General features: G+C 40.5%; 1 protein-coding gene across 4 annotated transcripts in view; it reads right to left on the bottom strand.

The window, feature by feature from the left end:
- Positions 1-15,134: 15,134 nt before the first annotated feature.
- Positions 15,135-23,370, bottom strand: part of LOC137267988 (TELO2-interacting protein 1 homolog) — a 38,752-nt gene continuing 30,516 nt past the window's right edge. For all 4 annotated transcript variants that reach the window (XM_067802450.1, XM_067802452.1, XM_067802451.1 and 1 more), the window contains exons 21-25: positions 21,137-21,252; positions 17,470-17,557; positions 16,479-16,559; positions 15,938-16,060; positions 15,135-15,240 (exon numbers count right to left, since the gene is read on the bottom strand). In XM_067802450.1, the coding sequence (XP_067658551.1) occupies positions 15,145-15,240; positions 15,938-16,060; positions 16,479-16,559; positions 17,470-17,557; positions 21,137-21,252 (504 nt within the window). In that variant the 3' untranslated portion in view covers positions 15,135-15,144. The remainder of the gene's footprint in view (positions 15,241-15,937; positions 16,061-16,478; positions 16,560-17,469; positions 17,558-21,136; positions 21,253-23,370) is intronic.

Here is a 23,370-nt window from a genome sequence, read left to right as displayed (position 1 = left end):
TGAGAGGAGAAGGAATTCCAGTCTTTTTCTCCCATCTAAGATCAATCAAATTTCTTCTAACTGTAGATTTTGATACAACTGTTGATCCCCTTTCTATCATTTCATACCTGATGTTGAAGATGCTTGCCCTTTGCTTTTTAGACGCTAAAATTCCCAGTCAGACGCGATCTGAGAAGTCCAATTTTCTGGGTCTCCCTGCTCCGTTCTGGTGCCCCAAATCATTTCCCTCTTTAAAATTCTTCCTAATCCTATACACAGTATAAAGAGGAGTTCCTGTTCTCTCTGCCAATGTATTTACATCATCAATTCCTTGATTACACAACTCAAAAATCAACCTTCTTTTATCTTCAGCTGACATTGTTGACAGTGCTGAGGAAAATGACGTCTGCTACAAATTCAAGGGAGGTAACTCTAATTGTACTATACTCAGTAGGCGAAGATGAGTTACCTCCCTTATACCATTACTTAGTTTTAAGTATCAGTGAATCAGTTGAGGTGTTAGGATAGCTCAAAGTAAGAAGAAAAATTCTCAATAATTATGAACCAGACTATAATTCACACAGTACCCTAAGACGATTTCATACCATCGCTATGAAGTTATTCTGTTTTTCGGATAATCATTCAGCTGCATGTTATTTGACAATTATCCTGATAATTTCTGTACCCACTATCTGTAGGTTTGTACTGTCTAAAGATGTATTCTTTCAGATTGTGCTCAGTTGAAAGTTGTAAGGAGTTTTGCATCAGGAATAGGACGGGAGTCCCTTTGACATTCGTCTGAATATTCAAACAACTTGAACCAAATGGGGAATTTGTTTGTACTTGTTATCTTTGTTACATGATGAAAAGAGCTGGTACATAGTACAAAGGTGGTACAAAGAGTGTGGACATTTTTCACAACTCTGTGAACTGTAGATTACTTGTCTTTAAGAAACTGAAGTATGTTTTAGTTGTTTCAACGATGTCTTAGCTAGCTTTGTTAAGAAAGTGAACAAAGAAAGAGATGATAAAATTTATAAAGTAGTATTAAGAATTTTGTCAGTGAGTCTGAATTTTGTTGTAAATTTCATTGTGAAAAGCATTGGTGGAAAAATACACCACGTCCTTAGAGAAACTGTCGTTTCAAATCTATTTAGTTTAGTTAAAGGTATACTGAATATGTTTGACTATACTTTCTTAGGCATTAAGTCAAAATGTTAAATGCTGAAAATTTATTTGATCAACATCTTTTAAAATGTATGTGAATGTAACACAAGTTCTGCTGTATACCAAATAAAGTTTCAGTCCTTTTTTTATCACATCTGTTGTGTTTTTATAAGTTGTATCGGGACACGTAACGTATCGACACCGTCGTATCGTAATGACAAGCGTTTTGGATATATATCGATATATCTACCATCATCTACGATCATCACCCTTTACCATTGTCTTGCTATACCACCCTTTACCATTGTCTTGCTATACCACCCTTTACCATCACCCTGCTCTTCCACCCTTTACCATTGTCTTGCTCTACCACCCTTTACCATTGTCTTGCTATACCACCCTTTACCATTGTCTTGCTCTACCACTCTTTACCATTGTCTTGCACTACCACCCTTTACCATTGTCTTGCTATACCACTCTTTACCATTGTCTTGCTATACCACCCTTTACCATTGTCTTGCTATACCACCCTTTACCATTGTCTTGCACTACCACCCTTTACCATTGTCTTGCTATACCACCCTTTACCATTGTCTTGCTATACCACCCTTTACCATTGTCTTGCTATACCACCCTTTACCATCGTCTTGCTACACCACCCTTTACCATTGTCTTGCTATACCACCCTTTACTATTGCCTTGTTATACCACCCTTTACCATTGTCTTGCTATACCACTCTTTACCACTGTCTTGCTATACCACCCTTTACCATTGTCTTGCTATACCACCCTTTACCATTGTCTTGCTCTACCACTCTTCACCATCGTCTTGCTCTACCACCCTTTACCATTGTCTTGCTCTACCACCCTTTACCATTGTCTTGCTCTACCACTCTTTACCATTGTCTTGCTATACCACCCTTTACCATTGTCTTGCTATACCACCCTTTACCATCACCCTGCTCTTCCACTCTTTACCATTGTCTTGCTACACCACTCTTTACCATTGTCTTGTTATACCACCCTTTACCATTGTCTTGCTCTACCACTCTTTACCATTGTCTTGCTACACCACTCTTTACCATTGTCTTGCTCTACCACCCTTTACCATTCTCTGGCTCTACCACCCTTTACCATTGTCTTGCTCTACCACCCTTTACCATCGTCTTGCTACACCACTCTTTACCATTGTCTTGCTCTACCACTCTTTACCATTGTCTTGCTACACCACTCTTTACCATTGTCTTGCTATACCACCCTTTACCATCGTCTTGCTATACCACCCTTTACCATTGTCTTGCTATACCACCCTTTACCATTGTCTTGCTATACCACCCTTTACCATCGTCTTGCTCTACCACCCTTTACCATCACCCTGCTCTTCCACTCTTTACCATTGTCTTGCTATACCACCCTTTACCATTGTCTTGCTCTACCACCCTTTACCATTGTCTTGCTATACCACCCATTACCATTGTCTTGTTCTACCACCCTTTACCATTGTCTTGTTATACCACCTTTTACCATCGTCTTGCTCTGCCACCCTTTACCATTGTCTTGCTATACCACTCTTTACCATTGTCTTGCACTACCACCCTTTACCATTGTCTTGCTATACCACCCTTTACCATTGTCTTGCTCTACCACTCTTTACCATTGTCTTGCTCTACCACCGTTTACCATTGTCTTGCTGTACCACCCTTTACCATTGTCTTGCTATACCACCCTTTACCATCACCCTGCTCTTCCACTCTTTACCATTGTCTTGCTACACCACTCTTTACCATTGTCTTGCACTACCACCCTTTACCATTGTCTTGCTCTACCACCCTTTACCATTGTCTTGCTATACCACTCTTTACCATTGTCTTGCTATACCACCCTTTACCGTTGTCTTGCTATACCACCCTTTACCATTGTCTTGCTATACCACCCTTAGCCATTGTCTTGCTCTACCACTCTTAGCCATTGTCTTGCTCTACCACTCTTTACCATTGTCTTGCACTACCACCCTTTACCATTGTCTTGCTATACCACTCTTTACCATCGTCTTGCTATACCACCCTTTACCATTGTCTTGCTATACCACCCTTTACCATTGTCTTGCTATACCACCCTTAGCCATTGTCTTGCTCTACCACTCTTAGCCATTGTCTTGCTATACCACCCTTTACCATTGTCTTGCTCTACCACTCTTTACCATTGTCTTGCTCTACCACCCTTTACCATCGTCTTGCTATACCACCCTTTACCATTGTCTTGCACTACCACCCTTTACCATTGTCTTGCTCTACCACCCTTTACCATTGTCTTGCTCTACCACCTTAGACCATCGTCTTGCTGTACCACCCTTCGCCATCGTCTTGTTCTATCACCATTTATCATCGTCTTGCTGCATCAACCGTTTATTGTCTTGCTATACCAGCCTTTGATAATGTCAAGCTATACAACGCTTTAACATCGTCTTGCTATACCACCCTTTACCATTGTCTTGCACTACCACCCTTTACCATTGTCTTGCTCTACCACCCTTTACCATTGTCTTGCTCTACCACCTTAGACCATCGTCTTGCTGTACCACCCTTTACCATTGTCTTGCACTACCACCCTTTACCATTGTCTTGCTCTACCACCCTTTACCATTGTCTTGCTCTACCACCTTAGACCATCGTCTTGCTGTACCACCCTTCGCCATCGTCTTGTTCTATCACCATTTATCATCGTCTTGCTGCATCAACCGTTTATTGTCTTGCTATACCAGCCTTTGATAATGTCAAGCTATACAACGCTTTAACATCGTCTCTTTATATCACCCTTTACTATCGTCTATGTTAAACCACCCTTTACCAGATCTTGCTACACTACCCTTTGCTATCGTTTTGCTATACCACTTTTTACCATTGTCCTGCTATACCACCCTTTACCATCAGCTTGTTATACCAGCCCTTGCCATCGTCTTGCTATGTTACTCTTAACCATCGTCTTGCTATACCAACTTTTACAACTGTCCTACTGAACTACCACGGAGAATTAAATAATAGTTATCTTCCCGTCTTTGGTATTTGTTTACCCCGGCGTTATGTGACGCAGGATGTCTATTCAGATGTCTCATCGTCTCGGGTTTCAGTTTATATCCGTCAACATGTGTTGGGCAAGTCACACGCGGATTCCAAATCACATCATGCTCAAATTACTGCTCTGTTATTTCTCTTCACTCATTGTTTTCATGCAAGAACACACAGTTTTTTGCCACATGCTATATTTCAGATAAAAGTCATTTCAGATGTTATATGTGTAGCTGAAAAAAATTAACATATACTTCATTTGAAATTTATGACACCATTTACATACTCTTTTGATTTGCGTTTAAAAAAATCAGAACATTCCTATTGATTACTGTACAGATTGAATAAATAAAGGGTTCATTACTGCTGGTTGGATTATTTGCTGAAAGATGTCAAATGAGGTTGAATAAATTTGTGTATTGAAAATAAATAAACTGAAATTGCTAATGAATATTCCAAATGAAAACAGCTACACTAAGATATACAACAGAAGTAAAGTACAATTAAATATTAACCAGCCAATACCTCACATACGGTCATTAACACAACCTGATTTTAGCATCACCACAAGCAAAATCATCAACGATGTTTTGGATGATGTCACCAAGACAACGAGGGTGTCAGCAATTAATATATGCACATGCACAAAAGTTTTTTTTGTGATCTGCTACTTTGGATACTCTGGGGTAGCTATCATAACGAGATCTATGCCTGTCATTGACATCATTAGTTTGATGGTATGTTTGGCAGCTAAACGGGTGATGACACTGTGATGACGACCCATTTGCCTTGCAATGGCCCTGCATGATATGCCAGCATTTTTCATGCCTATCACCTGCCATCTCCCAGCGGTAGCTAACATTCACCATGACTGATTTTCTAACTCTAAAGTGAAAGGAGAATCTTACAACAGACCGGTGAAACCAAGTGTGTGAAACTTGATTTTCAAGAATCAGATGGTATGGAAATGCAGTTGCACGTGCAGAACGTTTTCCTTGTCATATCTTGACAATCTTAGGTTCACGAATCTATGGAAGGCTAATTCAGTCATAAACATTTATAGTTTGCATTTCTGATCTTCAGTGTTGAAATCAGGACTATGAAAATAGTGGCGCTTAACTTTTGTGCATGTGTATAGGTAACAGTGCTCTGAACAGTCTGTATCACCGACACTGGGGGAAAGGAATGCCACAAAAATAGCAATGTTGCATGACTGACGATTCACTCCCACCTTTAAAAATCTTTGAAATAATTTTTAAAAACTCGACAAACCCCATGCTCAAGGCCGAATCGTTTGAAGTTTTCTGACCACATTACGATCATGTCTATATGAGTCACAATGAAATGATTGCCCTACCATGTGTTCGGGATAAAGTAGCCTTCATTGCCTCACCTGAGACAGACACACGCAAATGCAGGTCAATTGTGATTCTGCAGGACGTCAAAATAGAGGATTTCTTAGGATTTCAACATCGTCACTGATTCATAAAAATTTGGTGAAACTATAACCAGTTTGCATCTGCATCGATGCCTCACATGCTGTCAAATTATTATTTAAAAGTTCGTATACAAGTCGCATAAACGCTCGGTGAAATCATTGCCGAAAAGACACTCTCTGCTGTACCCCAAAAGTTGTGGAAGTTTAGCACCAAGGGCTGAAACTGGCGAAATATTGCTCGACTGAATGGAAAGCTAACTACCGCAAAGCCTGAAGTCATCCATGTAACCATGCAGTGATGTGGGGAGCTGTTTGTCATGAATATCCATTCAGAGATCTGACACAACGAGACAATCTACCTGGCGTCCTGTATTTCTAGGTCAGAGGGGCAATGTTTGAAAAGGGGTTGGTTTTGGAGCTTAGTAGTGGAAATCGGAAAACCTTGTGAGAAGATATTCCGATCTCTACCAAGAAACAGTACCGCATTGTTTACGGTTTTGTTTACCCTTGCGTTACTACAATACCCACTGTTTATCCTTGTATTACAATACCGCATTGTTTACCCTTGTATTACGACAATACCGCATTGTTTGCCCTAGTATTAAGACTGTGCGCCATTGTTTACCCTTGCATTACGACTAAACCGCATTATTTATCGTTATATTGCGACAGTATCGCATTGCTTACCCTTGTATTACCACTGTACTGCATTGTTTAGGCAAAATAAAAAAAACCGAAATGTTTCTCGGGCATCGGCGCGTCACATTAATTGGCCATTGACAATTTTTAATTGCTATTTAAAAAAGATTGACTTTGCCGCGTACCATTTGTCCACTACAAGAATGAATGTCTTTAAGAACGAGAGTGACTGAATGTACAGCTCATTAACACCTGCTAAACTTTCCAAGCTGTATTTCTGCGATAAACAGAAATCTGTTACTCCCCCTGCACTATTTTCTATCAAATTTTTTTAAGAAGTCCTACCGCCCCCGTCACTTTTGAAGAAGATTTGCCCGAGAAACTTTTATTTATAACTTTTATAATACCCTTGTATTCGACTATACCGCATTGTGTACCCTTGTATTCGACTATACCGCATTGTGTTCCCTTGTATTATGACTATACCGCATTGTGTACCCTTGTATTACTATACCGCATTGTGTTCCCTTGTATTACGACAATACTGCATTGTGTACCCTTGTATTATGACTACACCGCATTGTGTTCCCTTGTAATACGACTATACCGCATTGTGTACCCTTGTATTCGACTAAACCGCATGGTGTTCCCTTGTATTATGACTATACCGCATTGTGTACCCTTGTATTACGACTATACCGCATTGTGTTCCCTTGTATTACGACTATACCGCATTGTGTACCCTTGTATTACGACTATACCGCATTGTGTACCCTTGTATTACGACTATACCGCATTGTATACCCTTGTATTACGACTATACCGCATTGTGTTCCCTTGTATTATGACTATACTGCTTGGTGTCCATTGCATGTACACTGCAGGTCATTAAAAGGGGTGTTCTTATGTGGGTTTAACGATAGAATTCGTTACTTACTCCCTTAAATGTGTGTACTAGAGTTTCCCACCTCAAGCAGCCCCGTGTGCCCGCCACGCGCACACACTGTTGGCCATCCCATAATGTTGCTTGCATTATTATCCATAACGAGTGTTAGTCGCCGGAGGGGGCAGGGGTGGGGGGCCCATGCGTTAATATGATTGTCCAAACCACTTAGCAAAAGAAACCCAGTATGAGACAGGGAAGGGACAGATTTGAGAATATGAGATAAAAATGAACAGTTATTTGTTTGCCTGTCTGTGTGTCGTGAAGGCAGGTTAACATATACATGCAGTTGATTTCGAAAACAGTTCCGCCCATCTCTCCCAAAATTCATAGTAAATTCATAGTACACCAAAGGGAGAGAAAGGATGAATCTGTCCCTTCAAGTGGACAAAAGGATGAAACTGTCCCTTCAAGTGGACAAAAGGATCAAACTGACCTCTCATGTGGACAAATGGATGAAACTGTCCCCTCAAGTGGACAAAAGGATGAAACGGTCCCTTCAAGTGGACAAAAGGATGAAACTGACCCTTCAAGTGGACAAAAGGATAAAACCGTCCCTTTAGTGGACAACAGGATGAAACTGACCCTTCAAGTGGACAAAAGGATGAAACTGTCCCTTCAAGTGGACAAAAGGATAAAACCGTCCCTTTAGAGGACAACAGGATGAAACTGACCCTTCAAGTGGACAAAAGGATGAAACTGTCCCTTCAAGTGGACAAAAGGATAAAACCGTCCCTTTAGAGGACAAAAGGATAAAACCGTCCCTTTAGTGGACAAAAGGATGAAGCTGTCCCTTCAAGTTGACAAATGGATGAAACTGTCCCTTCAAGTTGACAAAAGGATGAAACGGTCCCTTCAAGTGGACAAAAGGATGAAACGGTCCCTGAAAGTGGACAAAAGGATGAAACGGTCCCTGAAAGTGAGCAAAAGGATGAAACGGTACACTAAATTTTTATTCTCAGTGATAGTGATAGTATTCTCAGTAAACGTTATAGATGATATGAAAGAGTTTATTCTCGACCCGTGAAAGTCCCGGAGTGGAATAGGCCTTCAGCAACCCATGCTTGCCATAAAAGGTGACTATGCTTGTCGTAAGAGGCGACTAACGGGATCGGGTGGTCAGTGATAGATGATACGAAAGAGTTTTATTTTCAGAGATAGATGATATGTAAACGTTATAGATGATATGAAAGATTTTCATCCTCAGTGATCTAAACGTTGTAGAATATGACCGGAGTGGAATAGGCCTTCAGCAACCCATGCTTGCCATAAAAGGTGTCTATGCTTGTCGTAAGAGGCGACTAACGGGATCGGGTGGTCAGTGATAGATGATACGAAAGAGTTTTATTTTAAGAGATAGATGATATGTAAACGTTATAGATGATATGAAAGATTTTCATCCTCAGTGATCTAAACGTTGCAGAATATGAACAAGTTTTACATTTTACATTTACAGCATCACCTGCACAGGAAAACACTTCGGAAAAACATAGGAAAAGTTCACTACTTACCTGTCTACGAAATGTATATCGAGGTAAGAAATCCAGCATGCACTTTTATGATGCATGGACACACGTTTCAAATGGCATCTTCAAGTTCAGAAGCACATGTCTATCCAATGCACGCTGTAAAGTGGTACTGATATTTGGAGTTACAAACACATATACTCAAGATGTCCTCTGTGATTAAGCGCCTATGGCAGTTTAATCAGTTCCTTGCAGCTATTGCGCGCATGTGTCCGTCGTCAGGTGTCGCTGCTGCTGCTGATGAAGTAACTGTCAGCGGTGCTCGTCTCTGCTCACACTGTCTGGTAAACCGTTCCACGCGTGACAACGGACTCCAGCTGACAGATTGATTCAGGGTGATGGTGTGTTGTCTAAATTGCCATGGCAACTCGGATACACTCTTACACTCATATAGCAATTTGGCCAATGAAATTCATATAAATTGGCTCTGCTTTCTGTCTGAGTAACGGGAACTTTAATAATGCATATTTATTCTACTAAACTACCCTAAACAGGGGTAGTGCATGACAATGGCAATTGTGTATGACAAGGGTTATTGTGTAGGGCAGGAGGTGTTGGGTAGGACAAAGGGTATTTTGTAGGCCAAGGGTTGTTGTATAGGATAAAGGCTACTGTGTAGGACAAGGGTTTACAGAGTAGGACAAGAGTTTGCTGTGTAGGACAGGATTAAATAGGACAATACTTATTGTGGAGGACAAGGGTTACTGTATAGGACAAAGGCTATTGTGTAGGACAAGGGTTACTGTATAGGACAAAGGGTATTGTGTAGGACAAGGGTTACTGTATAGGACAAAGGCTATTGTGTAGGACAAGGGTTACTGTATAGGACAAAGGCTATTGTGTAGGACAAGGGCTACTGTATAGGATAAAGGCTATTGTGTAGGACAAGGGTTACTGTATAGGACAAGGGCTATTGTGTAGGACAAGGGTTACTGTATAGGACAAGGGCTATTGTGTAGGATAAGGACTACTGTATAGGACAAGGGCTATTGTGTAGGACAAGGGTTACTGTATAGGACAAAGGCTCTTGTGTAGGACAAGGGTTACTGTATAGGACAATGTTTATTGTGCAGGACAAGGGTTACTGTATAGGACAAGAGCCATTGTGTAGGACAAGGGTTACTCTATAGAACAAGTGTTTACTGCGTAGGACAAAAGTTAAATAGGACAAGGCTTGGTGTGTGTAACAAGAAGGATTGTGGAGGATATGTACTGTTTGAGAGGCATTCTAAGTGATGCTTGAGAACGATATAAGTGTCTATACCGAACATATCTTCAAACAGACTGGCACTGATCATTCAACGGAAAGTGATAACGGTAAATATGCAGTTCATATTGGACTGGTTTGAACATATTATCACCTGCACGTACACTGTATGGGATAACATGTGTAACATACATCGTAATCACACACTTCACCGTTCAGGTATAAGATGGTATTTAGTTGCTTCATACCTTCAGTTTACTCTCGGAATAATATAGACTATAAGTATTATATGTATATAACAGTATTCTATCGATATAATGTACATATTGAAAAGGTCAAGATGAAAGAGGTATTATGCATAGATATGGAGCTTGAGGGCTTCAATACATATGACAGAATTTAGGTAACAGGAATCTAAAATAAGTTATATATCGACTTGAACATTTCTCAAGATGGCATTGATGATTGTCCACTTACATTATTCATATTTTTCAAGACCTGTGAAGACCCAGGATAGATTTCATCTTCAGTAAGCCATGCTTGTCGTAGGAAGCGACTATGCTTGCCGTAAGAAGCGACTATGTTTGTCGTAAGAAGTGACTATGCTTGTCATAAGAGGCGACTATGCTTGTAGTAAGAAGCGACTAACGGGATCGGGTGGTCAGGTTCGCTGACTTGGTAGACATTTGTCATCGTATCCCAGTTGCGCGGTGGGATGGTCATGCCGTTGATCACTGGTCTGTCAGTTCCGGACTTATTTACAGACCGCTGCAATATAGCCAAGTGAAATACCGAGCCCTCGTCCTCAGCGTACCAACTTGAAATGCCACTTAAAGAAGTACAGTGAAACATTGCCAAGTGCTGCGTTCAACAACGAACCAATAAACAAAACCTCAGTAAAGGAATAACTGGTCTCCAGTATTTCTCCGACTTCAGTAGCTACCTATGATGAAGAACACATTAACGTGTTATGAAATATTCCACCGAGTGCATGTTGTCCGTGTCAGTTTGTCAGGGATGCAAGTTGAACGGAATAACAGGTTTGTACATTCTCATACAAGTGAGTTCAATTCCATTAATATTACAGTTCAGTGATGCATTTCAAACATATGCTGCCGAGCTAAGAAGTTTTTCAATTAGTTTCATGTTTTTAAATGCTTATTTCAAATGATTTCAGAATAGTTCATGTTGATCGGAGCAATCAGTCAATCGGAGTGTCTTAAGCGGATATTAAAATATCCAAAGGCAAATAAATATTGCGTGATTTCATTAATAATGACAAAATGGCTTTTGCTGATTCTTTTTGTTGAAATATTAATGGGTTGTACAAATACTTCCTTTCAATGCAACGATTTCCCAAGGCAGGAGAATCTATCAACAATGTCCATAGTTTGACTGTAGAATGTCAACGTATATTTCAGATTGATGCTAACAGCAAGCCCTTTCCAGAAATTATTATTTTGGTTTTGGACAGGTGTACATTTAATTATCATCTTGAAAAAAATCCACTAAAACTGTCAGGTGTTTGTCATAGGTCCACGGGGCCTTGAGATTGGTAATAAGATGTGCCGTTGAGGCTGACGTCCAATGGTTGAGGGAAAAATTACCAGCGCCTTGAGCATGCTCTCGTGTGGAAATGAGCGCTATAAAAAAAAAAACAATAATAATACTACTAATTTACTAAATAAGAACTCATCATTTGTATATTACAAATATAATACATTACAGGTAAAATATAATACTATAAAAGCAGTTTTGATTTGGTAATCTAAATTAATACTTCCTCGTTTCACGGGAAAGGGAAAGGAAGACAAAAATGGCGAGATGTTTTCCAGGTCTGATCCAGTGTTGCATGGGAAATGAAGATTTATAGCATCACCGTGGATACATGTTCTTTACTACGTACAGAGATTTACCATATAAACGCAGCATTACACACAATCAACCAGCCTGCAACAGTTTCGAACGCTTGCCTCACGCCAATAATGTCACACCAATGATGTCACACCAATAATGTCACACCAATGTTGTTACACAGTGTTTGCCTAGCTGTCGTTACTGAAGAACAAATTGATGACCCCTTCGTTCGTGATATTATTTATCATCAAGGTGTTTCAAAATCAAAATAAGTTTCATCACTGCACGGGGTTGAGTAACTGACAATTCCGTTAATTAATTCACAGTAAAAGTCGAAAACATTACAGTCCTTTCTTTAGTTTTAGTTTTAACAAAATACGGTGGCAAAACACAACAGGATTGTACAAAAGCGACAATGTCTCTGTTTGGGAATATCGACATGAGTGGTATGTACATGCGAGACAATATGACACGGATATCAGACATGTGTAATCTACAGTCAAGCTGATGTTTAACAGGTAGCAGAGATACCTGAACTGGGAGTGAGTGAGTTTAGTTTTACGCCTCATTCAGCAATATTCCAGCTATATGCTGGCGGTCTGTAAATAATGGAACCTGGACCAGATAATCCAGTGATCAACAGCATGAGCATCGGACCTGACCACCCGATCCCGTTAGTCGCCTCTTACGGAAGCATAGTCGCCTGTTACGGCAAGCATGAGTTGCTGAAGGCCTATTCTAGCCCGGACCTTCACGTGTCCTGATCTGAGAGACCGGCGTCTAACACACACCAATAGTAAAATTAATCGTGTAGGATAAATGTGAACAAAAATGTGAAAGATTGTCATTATTATGATAACGTAAGCTACAAGAGAGACTGACCATGGGTATTTTCATTCATAAACCTTTATCTCAGTTCATCCCACCCTTTCTGATATGTGCACGCCTCCTTTCTCAATGTGTATCCGCCCCGGAATCTATATCTTTCAGTTTTTCATTGTAAAATTTAGAAATGGCCACAGATGTTGCAAATCTTATGCAATACTGGAAAATGATAGTCAGAGTCAAGTCTGTGATATGTTTTATTTACATTTCACACAAGTGCCTTTTTTTAAGTGAGAATGGGGTTCGTTCTCATCAATGATGTAATTCGTTGATTTCATCGAGGCGCTATTTATTGATGACAAACACCATTGTTAATGTATTGTAAAATGTATGAGGAATTCAGGAACTCCTGTAATGGAAGCCGAGATTGAAAACACGTGATATCATGGACGTAACATAACCCACACGTGTAACGTGAGCTCATAAACACAACGATATGTAGAATGTTTACCTTGACCTTTTTCCTTGTTCCTGTTTCTGCATTTTCCAATACATACTTTGTAGTGTCAGTAACAACGTTTCAGAATAACCTTTGGTGATTTGATGAAAAGAAATACCTGTGATCACTAATATGCATGTTTGAAATTAAGTTCTCGCAGTAAATAATCGACATTTAGGTTTCAAAATACACACTAACAAACGCCATAAATAGGATTATGTAATGATTTCTAAATGGCTATATTTAGTATGCATGTAGTTTTCACTAATTTTGACGTCCTTACAATATGAGAAGGGCATCACAGGAGAGCGAATTTACCTCAGAATTAATAACTGTGAAGTGCAAGCATATTCGTGATTTATTTGGATATATTTTGATATATCAAAATGAGGACTGAAAAGGAGGGCCATATATATTTCACGATTCAACGATGGCTAGGTAGATGTGTATGTGAGCTGTATGTTAGGTTTGATCCTACTGGCACCCAGTACCATGAGGGTTAAAACACACACCAGTACCTACACCACCCGAAATGCGTCTAAAAGGTCTAATGACGTCATTTGTTTATTGATTGGCATCAATATTTAATGACGCCATATCTCAAGGGACATAAGCAAATTTGTGTTTTATTTCAGAGACACAACTGTTGGTGAAGCAAAATATGAAGCAAAATATATCTGCAGATGATAACTTAGTACTTGTGATATATGTACTGTTTTGGCTAAAACCCAACCAGATAAATATGTTTTATGATGAAAAAGAGAAGGACACACCCATTCGTCAACTGTGATACGCGAGTGTATTTTCTGTAATCTGTATTATTATTGATTAAGTGATGGTTATTATCGGGTTACAACGTTTAGAGTACTGAGTGATAGATTTCGTAACACAATAATAGTATTTTAGCGGCACGCCTTTCAATGTAGCGCTTTAGAGTTGCTTCCCTTTAGACGCCCTACTGCATATGAGGATGATTTTGACTGTTGGCAAACACAAGGCCAAACGAGAAAGTTGTAAGTTAATGGCAGCGTGGTGGCACAGTGGTCGAACGTTCAAGAATTTGTGAATGTGTATATATAAGGCTGGTTGTTGTGTTGACGACACACAATGACTTACCCTCAGAGTTATACTGGTGTTGTGTCATCATTCGGCCTACCTCCATCTGTCTGCCCCTTCGCCAGCGTTGACCTACATTCAAGATTGCTCACTGTGAAAGATTTAGTAGAACTGTTTCTCACTGAAAACCAAGACTTTAGTGAGTTGATATTACATTTGTAAACATTAGTTTAGATTTGTCTCAGTTGTACTGAACTAGAACCCTCAGTTGTGAAACATTGTATCTTGCTCTTTGGTCAATACATAATATTGAATATTTCAGACTTGTCTGTGTTATAGTTCACTGGTTCATAGGTGATTTCTTACACCTTTTGTCACAGCAATTTATTAACCCTAACAACTGGAACAAAGTGTTGATATTCAAGTTTCAGTACTGAATACTTTCTGTATGATCAGCTAAAACTTCAGAAAAAAAACATGAAATGCAAAAGGGTCCACATGATCTCTTGATCTAGTGTGTGTATACAGTTGTATTTAGAAACACTGAAGACTTTTAGAGTTCTCATGTATAGACATAATAAAGACGTCATACAATATGGATCCCAAAATTAATATGAATACAAAGCTGTTCAAATCCTTAGAGTTCTTAGTCCATATTCTACCTTAGCTGGCACGTGAATCAGCCCCGAATCATTTGTTTCAGAGAACAAGGATAGGATATTACAGTGGAGAAACATATAAAGTGTGGTCACTGTGCAGATTCTGCTATTTAGGGCTACCAGGATATACTAGAGAATCTATATGAAAGTAGACAGTTATTAAGAACTAAGAGACATGACAACACAATATTATATAATGAGCCTCATATCATTACACCACTTGTATGGACATGTCCAGTGGCTGTTTGTTGGCAGAAGAAATAACTGAGAAGAGTTTACAAATGTCAAGACTTTATTCCCGTGTGTACACAGGACGTGAGGGGAAGCAGCAGGATAACGTTGTCTGAGTACTCGTTCTGCTCCCCAGGCCTGGCCAGGAACTGAAACGTGTGTGTACAACATGTGAGGAAACGGGAAATACACTGAAGCTGTTGCAGATGGCATTTATATTTTCAGAAACCATAGGTTAGCGTTATTTGCCTGACAAAAGACTTCAAGAATTTCAATGGTGTATATTCATACTCCTTAATCACCTGATGAAAATTGCCCCTCACAATAAAGAAGTTGATATCCATAAATTCTTTATGTGTTACATCTAAATGCAATTCCAAAACTCTACATGACAACGTTCTGCCAGGAACTGCCACCTACACTACTATCTAAACTTTAGACAAAAATAGCAAAGTAATCCCTATTAGTATTGCTTTTATTATGACTACGTAGTTGGATCATAGAGTTTCAGACATCGTAGGTTTTTGGATGGCAGTTCTAACTCGAGTTGTAATGAGGGATGCTGCTTCACTCAAACATTGTAAACTCTCTTCTGTAAGCCTATTTAACAGATACACTGTCAGATCTGTCACTGACACTGATAATGCTTCGAAAATCATATGTTTCAGATGCTCACTCTAGCTATATCTATGTGTGCTGCATGTGAATTTTTGAATGAAGACTTGTACTTAGGATAATATCACTTAGTGACAAGTTTTACAATTATTCACATGATAATCAAGACAAACAGGGATGCTCTTAAGTGTGCAAAATCCCATAATACAAGGATAAATTTTGGAAACTGACCTTGATGTGCCTAAATTCTGATCCTGGAGGAGAAAGGTCATTTGGTGTGTAAAGGTCACTAAGTCGTAGCCATATGACATCCGGCTCCAGGGATATGAGATGCTTAAAACATGTTAAGCTGGCCTGAAATAGAAGCACTTACTTTTCATTTATGCTATATAGTGACTCGAACATACAAGGAAATTCATAAGGCAAGGGTATATTTAAGGGTGATAACTGTCACTTGGTACAGTATCCCTGCACATCCCCTCTGGATCCACCTATGCAACACACTAACCACTCTATCTTATCAGCTCATCTGGAGATACAACAGACTCGCTCTGAGATCTGACTGTTTAAAACCTTGTATGCCTAATTTGGGGCCCTGACCATACCTGGATTGTCTAAGCACGCATGAGTGATTTCTCCATGGGTCAATGTCAGCCGTGGAGTCACTGACTCATACAATCAGTCTGGGAGAGAGCTACTGGAGATCTTGGGGTCTCAAGATGCTTACTAATGAGATTAGATTAATTAAAGATGTTGATACTGACTGACTCACCTGCTGTAGAGGTTTGGGCTGGTTAACACTCAAGTAGGGAAGGCAACCTCGCACAACTGGATCCACACCATGGGACTCCATCTGCAATAAATAATATCACATATTATTCAACAATATTCTGAAAAATAGAATCCATCCTTTCATACACCACATAAACAGTATAGACACTATTAAAGTCCACTATGAGTACCAAATGTGTCAGAATGGATCACCTAGCAAATGACCAATAGGTCCAAGGTATGTCAGACAGGATCATCTACCTCCTGACAGATAGGTCAAGGTGTGTTAGAATGGATCACCTACCTCCTGACAGATGAGTCCAAGGTGTGTCAGAATGGATCATCTACATCATGACTGATAGGTCCCAGGTGTGTCTGACAGGATCACCTATGTCCTGACAGATGGGTCCCTGTTGTTAGGCAGGATCACTTACTTCCAGAGAGGTGTGTCCCTGTGTTAAACAGGATCACCTACCTCCTGACAGATGGGTCCCACGTGTGTCAGACAGGACAGGATCACCTAACTCTTGTCAGATAGGTCCAAGGTGTGTCAGACAGGATTACCTACCTCCTGACTGATGAGTCCCATTTGTTAGACAGGATCACCTACCTCTTGGCACATGGGTCCAAGGTGAGTCAGACAGAATCACTACCTACTGAAAGAAGGGTCCCATTTGTCAGACAAGAACACTCAACTCCTGACATATAGGTCCCAGGTGTCAGACAGGATCACCTATCTCCAGACAGATGGGTCTCATGTGTCATACAGAATCACTCTCCTGACAGAAGGGTCCCATTTGTCAGAGAGGATCACCTACTTTCAGACAGATGGGTCTCATGTGTTAGACAGAATCACTTACCCCCTGACAGATGGGTCCAAGGTGTACCACACGGGATATCCTACATCCATAAAGATGGAGCCCAAGTGTTAAACAGGATCACCTATCTACCTCCTGACAAACGAGTCCCATGTGTTAGACAGGATCACCTACCTCCTGACAGATGGGTCCAAGGTGAGTCAGATAGGCCAGCTGCAGCTTGTAGCACACTGTGTACTGGTATGCCTGAGCTGAACTGCAACTAGACAACAAACTTATTGCTAACTATGAAAGATAATGTGCCCCGTAACAGTACTGTGACGTCATACAGAACACAGAGTTGCACACTATAATTGTGTTGTGATGTCATACTGTACATGGAGCTACATATAACTGTTGTGTTTTCATACAGAGAACAAGTGCACATTATAACTGCGTTGTGATGCCTTAAAGAGAAGAGAGCTGCACATTTATAAATGTGTTGTGATGTCATACAGAGAACAGGGCTACATAAACTGTTGTGATGTCACAAAGAAAACACAGCTATATCATTGCAGATTACAGATCTACTGTTCCAGACATTATAACTGGGTTGTGATGTCTTAAAGAGAAGAGAGCTGCACATTTATAAATGTGTTGTGATGTCATACAGAGAACAGGGCTACATATAACTGTTGAGATGCCATAAAGAAAACACAGCCATATCATTGCAGATAACAGATCTGCTGTCCCAGACAATGGAAACTACTGACAGATCCACTTTTCTAGACAATGGAAACTACAGACAGATCTACTGTTCCAGACAATGGAAACTACAGACAGATCTACTCTTCTAGACAATGGAAACTACAGACAGATCTACTCTTCTAAACAATGGAAACTACTGCCAGATCAACTGTTCCAGACAATGGAAACTACAGACAGATCTGCTGTTCCAGACAATGGAAACTGCAGATAGATCTACTTTTCCAGACAATGGAAACTGCAGACAGATCTACTTTTCCAGACAATGGAAACTACAGACAGATCCACTTTTCCAGGCAATGGAAACTGCAGATAGATCTACTGTTACAGACAAGGGAAACTACAGACAGATCTACGGTTCCAGACAATGGAAACTACAGACAGATCTACTTTTCCAGACAATGGAAACTACAGACAGATCTACTGTTCCAGACAATGGAAACTACAGACAGATCTACTGTTCCAGACAATGGAAACTACTGACAGATCCACTTTTCCAGGCAATGGAAACTGCAGATAGATCTACTGTTACAGGCAATGGAAACTACAGACAGATCTACTGTTCCAGGCAATGGAAACTACAGACAGATCTACTTTTCCAGACAATGGAAACTACAGACAGATCTACTGTTCCAGACAATGGAAACTACAGACAGATCCACTTTTCCAGGCAATGGAAACTGCAGACAGATCCACTTTTCTACACAATGGAAACTGCAGATAGATCTACTGTTCCAGACAATGGAAACTACAGACAGATCCAATTTTCTAAACAATGGAAACTACTGACAGATCTACTGTTCGAGACAATGGAAACTACAGACAGATCTACTTTTCCAGGCAATGGAAACTGCAGACAGATCCACTTTTCTAAACAATGGAAACTACAGACAGCTCTGTTCCAGACAATGGAAACTACAGACAGATCTACTGTCCCAGACAATGGAAACTACAGGCAGATCTACTGTTTTGACAGAAGCATCTCCTGCTGCCTGCATCGTCCATCTCAAAGCTCCGGGGGAGCATATTATCAATATTGCAGTCTGTCATCAGCCATTACTATTGACTGATTTATCTATTGGCTGAGCCAAGAAAGTAAGGCCAAGTCTAAGTACATTAAAAACTTGATGATTTAAAGCCACAGGCTCAGGTGGCAGCCCTTATAAATATGTTAACACAATTAATACAAGAGACACTAATGTTCTCTTTTCTACAAAATGGGAGAAACGTTTTCATAATAAATTTAATTATATGAACCACTGAACAGGATATTGAGAGAAACCGTGTATTAAATGAACATCACATGAATCTTATATGTTCAGCTTTGACAGCCAGTAATCTGTGAGCCTAAATCATCTGTGGCTACTCCAGTACTGTGTATATCATTTGTCGTATAATGGATCGTGTAAACAGAGCAATAAACCTGTCCAATAAACTTGGTATCATCATCTGATAAACATGCAAATGAGGCCACCTAGCAGGAGCTACTTTCGAGATCCATACATCAATGCAATGCATTATTTCACAGTTTAATTTTGTTAAATGTTTTTAATGTAAACAGGAGGGTGTTTCTGTGAGCAGACACACTCTATGTCATGGTGTATTATTACACCGAAAACTCTAAGATGTGCTTCTCAATACCAGCTTCTTTAGGCAATATTACATTTTTAATGAGTTAGTTTAGCTTAACACTACACTTAGCAATAATATGGCAGCAGTCCTTAAAAAAAGTCAAGTCTGGACCAGACAACAAAGTGATCAACAGCATGAGCATCAAACTGTGCAAATGGGAACAGGCAACATGTGTTAACCAAGTCAGCGAGCCTGACCACCTGATCCCGTTCTTACAAGCCAATAGTCTAACCCAGACATTCAGAGGTAACATCTTTAAAATCAATTGTCTAAGAACTGGTGCTACGTTCTTGGCTTTTATGGAGTTAATATAAATGAAAAAAAAATATGTTGATTTCTACGAATAATACATCAACAATGATAACTTCTTTGAGCATAAAAACATTATAGACAATGATCAGTGATTTAACTTGCTACAGTGCAAAGACAAACACACATCACACACAGACAATGAGGAAACAGCAGTCTCATAGTGGGAGTTTCCTAATTTCTATTTCAGTTTATTGAATAAGCCCAAAAGGGTAAGTGACAGCTTATAATTAATGGAGACAGATAGACAGACAGACAGACAGACAGACAGACAGACAGACAGATGGGAAGTATCATTTTGCCAACATATCCAAGTCATCAACCCAGCATCCAGTTAGAATCATATTTATTTCTGTCTATCTATCGTCAACATCCTGTAAATATATTGTCAGCATATTGTCCATATAATGTCAACATTCTGTACATATACTGTCATTGCATACATTGCACGTTCATTGTGCGCGAGGATTCAAAGTAAGACCACACTTTTTCTGTTTAAAATAAACGTGTAGTTAATCTGAAATCATGAAATCAAACCACGATATTTCATCGTCATTTACTTCTTAACTATATTATTTCAAAACGATCGAATGAACGTGTGAAGTACCGGTGAATTACATAGACTGGGCTCAGTACTTGTAACAGTGAAATAAGTGCATGGAATCCATTGGTTTCACTTGCATATGATGCGTCTTTCTTTCTTTGTCGCAGGTCAACAAAATGTTTGGTTGTCGTGACCTCATGAATGAAGTTCTGTCTTGATTGTTGACGATAGGATATGAGAGTTACCCCCCTTCCTTACTCTTCTGCCCATGCGTCAGCTCTGCATTGATGTATTGCAGAAGAGGGGAACGTTGGATGTACGGATCGTCTGTCGCGAGCTCGATCTTTGCCTTAAGTAACAGACAGCAAGATGGGAAGTATCATTTTGCCAACATATCCAAGTCATCAACACAGCATCCAGTTAGAATCATATTTATTTCTGTCTATCTATCGTCAACATCCTGTAAATATATTGTCAGCATATTGTCCATATATTGTCAACATTCTGTACATATACTGTCAATATACAGTCCATATACTGTCAATTTAGTGTTCATAAATTATCGACATACTATCTAAATATTGTCGACATACAGTCCATATACTGTCCTACCTGATCTTCGCCTGGGTGGTAAGGAAAGAAACCAGTTTGGGCACAACATCCTTCATGGTTCGTTGTCTCAGGAAGTCTCCGCAGCATTCACACATTGCGTCCAGTGTCTGGATAGCCTGGAGCAATAGCAACACTACCAGCTGAGCCGCAAAACTAAGGCATATCAAATCTACAACACTGAACTCATTGCCCATATCTCATCATCTTTATACCTGACCAAACAATGACCAACTTTTCATCTGTGAAACTGACCCACCATTTCTCATCTCTGAACCCACTTTAATAGTGACTGGTTCCTCCTGGTTCGACACTATGACCCACTGTAATAGTGACTGGCTTCTGCTGGTCCGACACTATGACCCACTTTAATAGTGACTACCTTCTCATCTGTGAACCTGACGTATTTTCACAGTAACTAGCTTCTCCTCATCTGTGAACCTGACATACTTTCACAGTAACTACCTTCTCCTCACCTGTGAACCTGACCTACTTTCACAGTAACTACCTTCTCATCTGTGAACCTGACCTATCTTAATAGTGACTAGCTTCTCTTGGTCCGACCCTATGGCCCACTTTAATAGTGACTGGCTTCTCTTGGTCCGACCCTATGGCCCACTTTAATAGTGACTAGCTTCTCTTGGTCCGACCCTATGGCCCACTTTAATAGTGACTAGCTTCTCTTGGTCCGACCCTATGGCCCACTTTAATAGTGACTAGCTTCTCTTGGTCCGACCCTATGGCCCACTTTAATAGTGACTGGCTTCTCTTGGTCCGACCCTATGGCCCACTTTAATAGTGACTAGCTTCTCTTGGTCCGACCCTATGGCCCACTTTAATAGTGACTGGCTTCTCTTGGTCCGACCCTATGGCCCACTTTAATAGTGACTGGCTTCTCATCTGACACTATGACACGCTTTATCAGAGACTATCTTCTCCTCACCTGTGACCTGACCTACTTTCATAGTGACGAGCTTCTCACCTATGAACCTGTTATAATTTCAGCTTCTCATCTGTGAACCTGACCTACCATAATAGTGACTAGCTTCTCCTCATCTGTGAACCTGACCTACTTTAACCCAACTAGCTTCTCCTCATCTGTGAACCTGACCTACTTTAACCCAACTAGCTTCTCCTCATCTGTGAACCTGACATACTTTCACAGTAACTACCTTCTCCTCACCTGTGAACCTGACCTACTTTCACAGTAACTACCTTCTCATCTGTGAACCTGACCTATCTTAATAGTGACTAGCTTCTCTTGGTCCGACCCTATGGCCCACTTTAATAGTGACTAGCTTCTCTTGGTCCGACCCTATGGCCCACTTTAATAGTGACTGGCTTCTCTTGGTCCGACCCTATGGCCCACTTTAATAGTGACTAGCTTCTCTTGGTCCGACCCTATGGCCCACTTTAATAGTGACTAGCTTCTCTTGGTCCGACCCTATGGCCCACTTTAATAGTGACTGGCTTCTCTTGGTCCGACCCTATGGCCCACTTTAATAGTGACTAGCTTCTCTTGGTCCGACCCTATGGCCCACTTTAATAGTGACTGGCTTCTCTTGGTCCGACCCTATGGCCCACTTTAATAGTGACTAGCTAATCTTGGTCCGACCCTATGGCCCACTTTAATAGTGACTGGCTTCTCTTGGTCCGACCCTATGGCCCACTTTAATAGTGACTAGCTTCTCTTGGTCCGACCCTATGGCCCACTTTAATAGTGACTAGCTTCTCTTGGTCCGACCCTATGGCCCACTTTAATAGTGACTAGCTTCTCTTGGTCCGACCCTATGGCCCACTTTAATAGTGACTAGCTTCTCTTGGTCCGACCCTATGGCCCACTTTAATAGTGACTAGCTTCTCTTGGTCCGACCCTATGGCCCACTTTAATAGTGACTAGCTTCTCTTGGTCCGACCCTATGGCCCACTTTAATAGTGACTAGCTTCTCTTGGTCCGACCCTATGGCCCACTTTAATAGTGACTGGCTTCTCTTGGTCCGACCCTATGGCCCACTTTAATAGTGACTGGCTTCTCTTGGTCCGACCCTATGGCCCACTTTAATAGTGACTAGCTTCTCTTGGTCCGACCCTATGGCCCACTTTAATAGTGACTGGCTTCTCTTGGTCCGACCCTATGGCCCACTTTAATAGTGACTGGCTTCTCATCTGACACTATGACACGCTTTATCAGAGACTATCTTCTCCTCACCTGTGACCTGACCTACTTTCATAGTGAC

This window comes from Haliotis asinina, chromosome 16, assembly GCF_037392515.1.
Source record: "Haliotis asinina isolate JCU_RB_2024 chromosome 16, JCU_Hal_asi_v2, whole genome shotgun sequence".
Classification (NCBI taxonomy): Eukaryota; Metazoa; Mollusca; class Gastropoda; order Lepetellida; family Haliotidae; genus Haliotis; species Haliotis asinina.
The sequence above is the reverse complement of the archived record's forward strand: the minus strand, read 5'-3'. Positions and strand labels throughout refer to the sequence as shown.